General features: G+C 61.4%; 2 protein-coding genes across 8 annotated transcripts in view; one reads left to right on the top strand and one right to left on the bottom strand.

The window, feature by feature from the left end:
* The window catches only part of NSD2 (nuclear receptor binding SET domain protein 2), a 44,989-nt gene extending 43,444 nt beyond the window's left edge, over positions 1 to 1,545 (top strand). The window contains 1 exon segment of the mRNA XM_025051844.1: positions 1,372 to 1,545. Within this exon segment, the coding sequence (XP_024907612.1) occupies positions 1,372 to 1,545 (174 nt within the window).
* Positions 1,546 to 3,024: 1,479 nt separating this feature from the next.
* The window catches only part of NELFA (negative elongation factor complex member A), a 16,756-nt gene continuing 11,044 nt past the window's right edge, over positions 3,025 to 8,736 (bottom strand). For 4 of the 7 annotated variants that reach the window (XM_025051742.1, XM_025051744.1, XM_025051743.1 and 1 more), the window contains 8 exons: positions 7,632 to 7,721; positions 6,175 to 6,305; positions 6,019 to 6,088; positions 5,651 to 5,742; positions 5,216 to 5,327; positions 4,166 to 4,435; positions 3,939 to 4,038; positions 3,025 to 3,835 (listed from right to left, as the gene is read on the bottom strand). In XM_025051742.1, coding sequence (XP_024907510.1) covers positions 3,532 to 3,835; positions 3,939 to 4,038; positions 4,166 to 4,435; positions 5,216 to 5,327; positions 5,651 to 5,742; positions 6,019 to 6,088; positions 6,175 to 6,305; positions 7,632 to 7,721 — 1,169 coding nt within the window. In that variant the 3' untranslated portion in view covers positions 3,025 to 3,531. The remainder of the gene's footprint in view (positions 3,836 to 3,938; positions 4,039 to 4,165; positions 4,436 to 5,215; positions 5,328 to 5,650; positions 5,743 to 6,018; positions 6,089 to 6,174; positions 6,306 to 7,631; positions 7,722 to 8,736) is intronic. The other 3 variants (XM_025051746.1, XM_025051747.1, XM_025051748.1) reach the window with 3 other exon arrangements.

Genomic DNA, 8,736 nt, shown 5'->3' with positions numbered 1-8,736 from the left:
AGAGTCACAGAAGTCAAATAGCGCTCGGCGGGGACTCGGCTAGATCCCGGGGCGGCACTGGGCGGCCAGGGGCCCGGGCGTGGGTCCAGCCCAGAGGGCCGGCTCAAGGCCGCGTGCCCGTCGCGCAGGCCTCCTGGGGGCCGCCCGCTGCGTCCGCACTGACCAAGTCTGAGCCGCATGGGCCGGAGCGTTCCGGACAGTGCAGCCTCGCTCCCCAGCGTCACGGCTACACTTGAATTTCTGAGTGTCCGGGCTGCCACCCGCTCTGTTTTCTTAGGTTAAAGCTGAGACTGAAAATTAATCGGCATATGAAACGTGTCCGTCTCACCCAGGATGTGGAGAGTCGTGTTTCTGCTGCAGGGTGACCGTCCTCTCCTCCTTCCTTGTGTGGCTCGGGCCCTCGCCTGTGGGCACTCGAGGGACCGGGGGCTGCCAGGCAAGGACCGAGACCGGACTTCCTCGGAAACCATGATTCTGGCCATTACTTTCGCTCTTATGAAACAGCTGCGTTTTTTTGTACTAATGTGAATTTTTCCTCAATGCTTGTTTTTCATCCGTGTGAGAAGCTGGCCCAGGAGGGTGGGTGACAGTGTTGTGAGATTTCGCACTTCGCTTTTTCTGTCCGTGGATGTGAACCGCTGGCAGCCCCGTGGGGCGGCGGCCCGCCTGGCTGGCACAGGGCTCTTGCTGACACTTGGGGTACTTTGTGGGGTCTTTTTAGTGGGTTTTTACCAGTTTTTGGTTTTTATCCTCAATATATTTTTGCTAAACTTCTCACCAATACCCCACTGACTGAAACGCGTGTTTACTCGTGCGGCCGGCCTGGTTCCTTGGGGAAGGGCTTCTGCGGCCCCAGAGCGCAGGACACGTGCGTTTCTGGAAACTGCTCTGCGTGGGGGTCTGAGGAGTGACCTAGAGTTTGGAGCTGCTGTCATCCGAAGTCACCTCCGTGCCATCGCCCTTTGTGGGCCTGCTCACGAGGAACGCGAGGTGTGCTGGGGGCTGCTCGGCGCCTGTGCCCCAGGGAGGGCCCGGCAGCCGCTGCCAGTGCCCAGCTCTCAGGGCGACAGGCCCTCTTCCCTGGAGCGCCCCCTGGCTGTGGGGGCGGGGGTGCTGTGCGTCCCCAGGCCAGCTAGCGCTCGACGTGGGGCACACTCAGTAACAGGTGCTGTTTTCTGGCCTTTCTCCTTGAAACCACCGAAGAACGATTCTGCAAAGTTTACACCGCTGTTGCCGCAAACTACTGTGAGGCCGCCTGCCCGTTTCTCCTGTGCTGGTTTTTGCCTCGTAGGATTGCAGGGCGGCCTGGCCTCCAGGCCCCTCGCGACTCTCTGGGTCTCATGACTTGACCCCAGTGGGGGTCTGCTCCAGCCTGAGGGGCCCGCGCCCCGAGTGCTGACTGTGGGGAGCAGAGCTTCGCTGGCCGGCTGCACCCTCGCTCTCCTGCCGCGGTCCCGGGAAGAGCAGGTGATGCAGAGCCGAAAGGCGGACCGGGGCCTCGTCAGCAGCCAACTGCCTCCGCATGTGCGGCTCAGGTCCCTCTGAGGTGCCTGTGCTTGACAAGGTGGGACCATGGAGTGTTCCGCTTTAGAACTCAATTCTGGAATCTCAAATTGTCTTGAAAATGCTGGATTGGCTTACAGATTAATGCGCCTCATGCTCTCAAGTGGGTTGGCCGTGTCCATGATGGCCGAGCGGCCCGGCCTTCAGCCACCTGCGGGTTTTGGGTCTGGGCACAGTGGCCATGGGCGTGGCCCTGCTCTGTAGGGCCAGAGGCCCCGGCGTGGAGCAGTGTCATCGCGTGTCCTTCCCGGCAGCTGAGGGACGTCTGTGGAAGTCAGACCATCAGACTTGGTTCCGCAGTGCACTTTGGTGAGCAGAGTAATTTATTTTTGTATTAACGTTAGTAAAATCTTGATTTTTAAGTCGCTTTGGTATTATTTCCAAATTCTTTTGTGATCTTTCTGAAGGAAAGTACTAGAAAAATTGTCAATATGGTTGCCCTCGTTCCAAAAACTTAAAATAAGCAAATAACACTAACTTGGACGTCTTCAGAAAGCAGTCTGTGAACCGGACGGAGCACAACCAGGCTTCCGGGCGGGGCTCAGGCCTAGACGTGGGCCGCAGCCCCGGGGCAGCGTGAAGCGGAGCCAGGAGAGCCGCCCGTCCCCCGTGCGCTGCGGCCCTGGGCATAGGGCCGCGTCCAGCGTGACCCCTGTGGGAACCAGCTGTGGCACCCACAGCGCACGGCGACACACCCCTGCCCTGGGAGCCGCGTGGACACCCAGCCTTGCCCTCGCCTCCGGGGCCCCGCCACTCAGGTCTGTGCCTCTGGCACCTCCAAGTGTCCACTGTGTAAACCACACTGCGGCGCCCACCAGCACGGCCTTACATTCAGCAAAGATGAGCCAGTTTTAACCGAAGTTAATGCAAATAACTGTCAGTTGCCAAATTCTTGACCCTCTGAGAAGTGTCGTGTTGGATGCATTTTAGCCAGTAGAGTGAGATGCTGTCTGTGCCCACGGGCCATTACAGTGTCCACTGCACCCTGCTGAGATGTGAACTACCGTCAGAAATTACGTGTGATTTTAAACGTGCCTCCTGGTGCCTAAACTATACGAGGCCAGGCTCCTTTTAGGGACACTGGGTGCTGTCACCAGTTTTGATAGACATGAAAACTTGAAACTCGCTTTGGGGTGGGGGGTTGTATTGAAAAGTAGACTTGGGGAGCATAGCATTTAAAGTGGGAAGTTGTGTTTGGAAGATTGTGTATGAGTATTTTTGTATTAAAAATTTTTTAAAGGCTTTTTTCTTAAACTTATTTTATATGAGATCGCATTGTGAAGTTTGGGGCTTTCTTCCACCTTTCCGGTCACTTTGAACTGTCACTCCCAGGCACCTGGCACAGCCCTGACACCCCTTGCCTGGAGAAGGGCTCCGTCCCAGGACGGCCATTCTGCTTCTGACTTGCAGGGCAGAGGCGACATGGCCTTTGGACGTAAAACAAAAACCGAGAACAGTAAGTGTAGTTCTGGTTTGGGAAATTTTTTTTTATTTTAAAAATATTAAGTTGGTTCCCAAGTCCCATTAAAGGTGAGGCACACGCTCAAGGCAAGGGGAGCCCCGCAGCCGGCTGCGCCCCAGGTCCCAGGAGGGAGCCCTGGACATCCTCCCCACGGGCACGGAGAGGCTGAGCTGGCGGGAGCACAGCTCGGGCCAGCGGTTCTCACGCAGACGCAGGCCCCGGAGATCGCGCAGGCGAGGTGAGCCCAGCAGCTGCTGAGTGGCCCAGCCTTCCCGCCCCCAGCCACGCCGGGTGCCACCTTTGGTCCCCTCAACCTCCTGGGGCAGGAGAGCCGAGAAACACCTCCCCTCGTCAGTGGAATTTAAGAAAAGTAAAAAAGATAAAAGTCTAACGGCTGTCGCTAAAACTAGGAAGTTAGAACTTTTTTGGTTAACTTTAACATTCAAAAATGTAATATCGAATCCAAAAAAGTCTTAGATCACACAAAAAGTAACCCATGTTAAAATTTAAAAAATAAGTCCAAAACACCCGAGAGAGAGGAACCTAAAGCTTAAGTCAGCTGGCGCTCGACCGCACACGGGGGGACGGAGCCGCGTCCCTCGGAGCCCGCTTGGAGCTGGCGGCCCTAGGACACGTTGGCCATGGGCTTGTACTTCTTGAAGCGCGTCCACTGGCCCGTGGCGTAGTTCATCTCGAACACCGTGTCCACCAGCATGGTGGTGCTGCCCTGGCCGTCCGACTTGGGCAGGTCCTCCGTGTGCTCGCTGAGCTTGATCTGGATCACGTCGCCCTGCTCCTGGCACGGGTTCTCTGTGGAGGGTGGGTGCTGCTGGGCGGGCACCTGGGGCCAAGGGGCCTGTCCCCCACCCCAGCCGGGCCCCCGCCCCCCACCCGGCCAACAGCATGGACGCACCTCGAGAGCCAGCCATGAAGCCCAGGATGAGGGCCTTCTCGGGCCGCGTGACTTTGTTGGCTGTCTTGAACATCTCCTGGGCAGCGAACATCTGCTCCCTCTGCAGGGTGCAGGGCGTGGGGCGTGAGGGCCTGGGCCCAGCCTGCCACCTCCTGTCCTTGTGCTGCCGGCGCGGGAGGCCAGGCCCCACCGCCCGCCCGGTGGCCCGCAGCCCCTCCAAGGCATACCTACCGTGAGGGACAGGTTCTTCTTGGGCTGCTGCTGGGTGGGGGGCTGGGTCTGTGGGGCCACCGTGGCCACCGGAGGTGCCTGGGCAGCAGGGGCGACAGCCGGGGGCGTAGTGGGCGTCAAGGGTGAGGTGGGAGCTGCAGGCGTGGGCGTGGCCGGGCTCAGGCCGCTGTTGTACATGGGGGCCCTCTGCTTGAACTGCGCCGGCAGGGCGGGGCTGGGGGCGCTGGGCTCCTCCGGCGGCCGGCCGGCTTCCCGGGAAGACGGGGCTGTGAGCAGAATGAGGCCTGAGGGGCCGGCAGGACCAGGACTCCCCAGGCTGTGCCCGGCCCTGCTACTCCTAGGGGAATGGCGAGGCTCTGCCCTACTTCCCTGCCCCCGACAGCCCTCGGCTCCGGGCCCCTCGGCCTTCAGCAGGCCCCTGGCAGCGGGCACAAGGGCCTTGAGCAGCACCTCCAGGGGTTCAAGGGGCACAGCCCCCGAGGGCCCCAGCCTGGAGCCGGAGGTCTTAGGCCTTTGCAGACAATACGCCTGGGCTCTGGTCAGCTCCTGGCCTGGGCGCTGGTGAGGAGGCAGGAAGACAGCCTCGAGCCCCATCTGGCTGCCAGACCCCGTGGCTGCCCCTGGCTGCCCCTCCCCAGGCGCAGGCTTCGGCAGCAACGCCGAGCCCCACGGAGCAGAACCTCAGAGCAGAACCCTCTGAGTCCACTCTTCCCTTCAATACCTTTTCTCTGAAATTCTGGGGCTGTGAAAGGACTCTTGGACCCTGAGGTGCTGTCACCTTGACAACCTCTAAGCTGGGACTCGCTCCTGTCACATGCACAATGAGCAGCTGCCTGTTTTCCCCAGGAAGGGCAAAGCAGGTGAAAACTGGGTTTGTTCCTTTAAACCGTGCCAGCCAGGGGGCCGGCCAGCACCAGCAGGGCTATGTCCTGACGGCCCAGGAAGCACCATGTGGGCAGGGGTCACTGCCAGGTGGGTGCTGGGGAGGAGCCTCGGGCAGGCTGACCCCGGCACACCGTCCACCTGGTGAGCCTGTGCCCGCTCACCTGGTGGGGTCTCAGAGCTGGGGACGTAGGACGAGGCTGGGACCACACTGGGTGTGGCAGGCAGGTAGCTGGTGGACGGCAGCGCAGGCTCCGTGTTCAAAGACCCGAGTTTCTGGAAGACAGAGTTCGGGTCCGTCCTGGGAGAGGCCAAATGCTCTCCGGGGGCCCTGGCGCCTCGCCTCCCCCCCCTACAGGCGGTCCAGGGGAGCTGGCACTGGTGCACACCTGTCCATGTACATGCGCATACACGCACCCTGCACGTGCGTGCTTGTACGTGTGTACATACACATGTATGCGCTGATAGCACACGCGTGTACATACACACGTATGCTCCGACAGCACGTCCCAGTGGCTAATCATCAGAACACCAGGGCACATGCTCTGGCCGCGGACGTACTGGACAGCGAGACTGGCAGGCGGGGGCGCTGGCCCTACCTGAGTGGACACCAGGCCGGCTGCGTAGTCCGGGGTGGCGTTCTCGATGACCGTCTCCTCCTTGGCTGGCTTCTCTACCACTTCTGTGTCTGCTGACGAAGCGGGGTCCTCGTCAGGGCTGGGCTCAGCAAGGCCGGCCTGACCCGCCGCACGAGCCAGCCCCCCAGGTCACGGGCAGAGAGCAAAGTGAGCCCTCAGGAAAAGGGCCGCCACCTGCGGTCACCTCTTCAGTTAAAAGTGACCATGCTGAGACACAAAAGGCACCAGGGAGACAAGAAACAGGCCTCCAGGAGGGGAGAAGAAGCCCGGCCGCCCATGGCCGCCTCCGTCCGTGGCCGTGACCCCGGTAGGGAGCCCCGGAAACGCACCCAGCGTCTTCCTCCTCCTCTTCGCCTCTCGGCCAGCGCCCACCATGTCCAGCTCGGAAATATCGAGCAGCTGCCAAAACACAGAAGCCCACCCTCAGCTGCGGCGCAGGCGTGAGGCCAGCCGGGGGGGGCCAGATGCCGCGGGAGGGGGCCCACCTTGACGCCCCTCTCCTTCCGCAGTGGCGTCCTCGAGGGCGGGATGGGGGTCCGATTCCCGGCCGGGCTGAAGACACTGGGCGTGGTGGGGCTCCTGAAGGGCGCCTGCTTCGGGATGCCTTTGAGTGGGGCTGCAGGGAGGACAGCGCTCAGTGGTGCGGTGGCGATGACCAGCAGAGACGGCTCGTCTGCGGCCACTTCCGCGCTCCCCGCTTTCCCCTCGCGCAGAGGCTGCTGGCGTGCTCTGGGGCGCAGGCCCACGGCCCCCCGCCAGCACACGACGCCCTGCTGGGTGCTGAGCAGGCGTGCGCCCTGGCGAGACCCCCGACTCGTGCACCTCCACGAGGGCGGGGAGGGGACGTCCCTGAGATGTTTGCCACCCGCCCACTCTCCATGGCCGGCCCACAAGAGCAAGGCCTTGGCAAACAATGACATCACAGCCCACTCATGACATTTTTGCCAAAACCAGTGAACAGCTGCCACCTCGACAGCTGTGCGCCTGACACGCGGCGTCGCACCTGCATGAGAGACGCTCGGCCTCCAGCCCCGGCACCTTCTGCCGAGGGGATTTGTCACGGGCCTGACGCCTGCACACACTGAATCACCCTCCCTCCCCCAGCCTAGCCCTGCGCCTGTCAGGACGTCGCTGGACACACCAGGGTTTCGCATCCCTGCCCCCAGGCTCCATGATGGCACCCAGCAGGCAGGCCCGGGCCCCATAGGGGGCGCCCACGCAATGCACGCAGGACAAGGAGCTGACACCAAGACAGCAGGTCCTATGTGAAAGTGTGAGGACCTTGGGTCTGCTTGTGACAGACAGAAGTGAGCTGAGGGGCTGGGCCCCACAAAGGGCGCCTCCCAAGGCCCCCCAGTGGCTCAGTGTCACGCCTGTCTGCTGTCTGCACGTGGCCGTCCTCCCCGCGTCCTGGGCAGTGGGGGACATGGGACTCGGGAGAATGTCCGTCCTGTCCTCCCGGCTGTCTGTCTCTGCCTCCCGCAGGCAACCGGCAGGGTAAGCCGTCTGCTTGTCATGTGCAGGTGGCGCGTTGTGCTCCCAACCCCCAGGAGGCCCATGTCGCAGGCCACCCGTTCCCCAGTCGGTCTTGAAGCTCATGAGGAAGGGCCACATTCACTCCGTGAGTGGCACCCCCTCCTCGCCGGCACCGAGACGCAGAGCACAAGGATAGCGTGGTGGGTGGGGGGGGCATCCCCTGCCACCCGCTCATTCCCGCCTCAGCACACCTGCGCACACCCTGCCCACCCCTCCTGGAAGAGACCGCCTCAGAGGCTGCCCCACGCTCCGGCCTCACTGCCCAGCGCCTGCCAACAGCCTGCCAGGGCCCCCAAGGCCTGCCAGCGCTCAGATCTCGTTTAATGACACCCTCCTACGTGACAGTGACGGCAGCTCTGGGCCAGCGCCTGCGCAGACGCGGGAGGGGGCGGCCGGCGCGGCTTACTCGTGGTGTCCATCTTCCGCAGCGGCCCCCGGCCTTTGGCGTGGAAGGGCACCCCCGCCGTCCTCTTCAGCTGCTGCGCCGTCTCGGTGGCTGCGGGGACAATGGCGGTGTCAGCGCCTAACAAAGGGACGACATGCCTTTCCCGCACAGGGACCCTGCTCCCTCCGCCCGACACGCGACACGTGAAGGGGCGCACAGGCAGCGGCTGTTCTTCCAGACGTGTGGCCCGCCCGCCGAGGGGTCCGCAGCGAGTGTGGACGTCCAGCCACGTCCGCTGCATCGAGCCTGTGCTCTGACAGGGCCAGAGGGGCCTTCTGAGTCTCTGCGCCGTGGGCGACACCCGGATGCAGCCCGGGGCAGTGTCCTCGCCCTTGGTCACCCTCAGTTTCCCCATAGATGCATAAATGTGAGGAAGGAAGCGAGATTTTCGTGACGCGGCTCAGAGAGGGACAGAGCCCCGTGCCAGGCTGACCACACGGGGTGGGGAGCTGAGGTGTGGCGGGTCCTGCCGGCTCCGTGAGGCCACAGATGCACAGATGCCAGGACGCGCTCTGTCCCGAACCAACGCTGCTACGTCTCACTCCAATTGTTTGAAAACAGCATTTACGGACGTTATTACTGTCAGTTCTGCAGCCGGTGAGCAGAGTTTACTGACATCCGTGGTTTGCCACTTGGCTGAAGGAACTGGTTTCCATGACTTTTTCCTGGCAAGCAACTTCGACACACGTTGTATAAGCCACTACATGCAAAGGGGCTAAAGAAAGCGACCCAACATCCATCAGGTCACACTGAGAATCGCCCCAGCTCAGGTAAGGAACGTTCCAGGAGGGGCCCCGCCTTCTGAAACCCACGAGGCCACCTGACTCAGCGCCGTGTGACTCAGCTGGCACAGGTCTCATTTTTGTAACAAAAATCACACTTTAACATAAAAATTCAGAGTTTCTAAAACAGGTGTTTTAGAACATAGTTCAGTATAGCAATAAATGAATTTCTAAAAAACCTGGAAAACGTTATACACTCTGATGGTCTTGAGAAGACAGTTCAAGCACCACAAACCCTCAAGGAAACCGCAGAACACGAGCTGCAGAAGGCAGAGCCGTTCGCC

Source organism: Pteropus alecto, unplaced genomic scaffold, assembly GCF_000325575.1.
Source record: "Pteropus alecto unplaced genomic scaffold, ASM32557v1 scaffold5, whole genome shotgun sequence".
Lineage (NCBI taxonomy): Eukaryota > Metazoa > Chordata > Mammalia > Chiroptera > Pteropodidae > Pteropus > Pteropus alecto.
The sequence above is the reverse complement of the archived record's forward strand: the minus strand, read 5'-3'. Positions and strand labels throughout refer to the sequence as shown.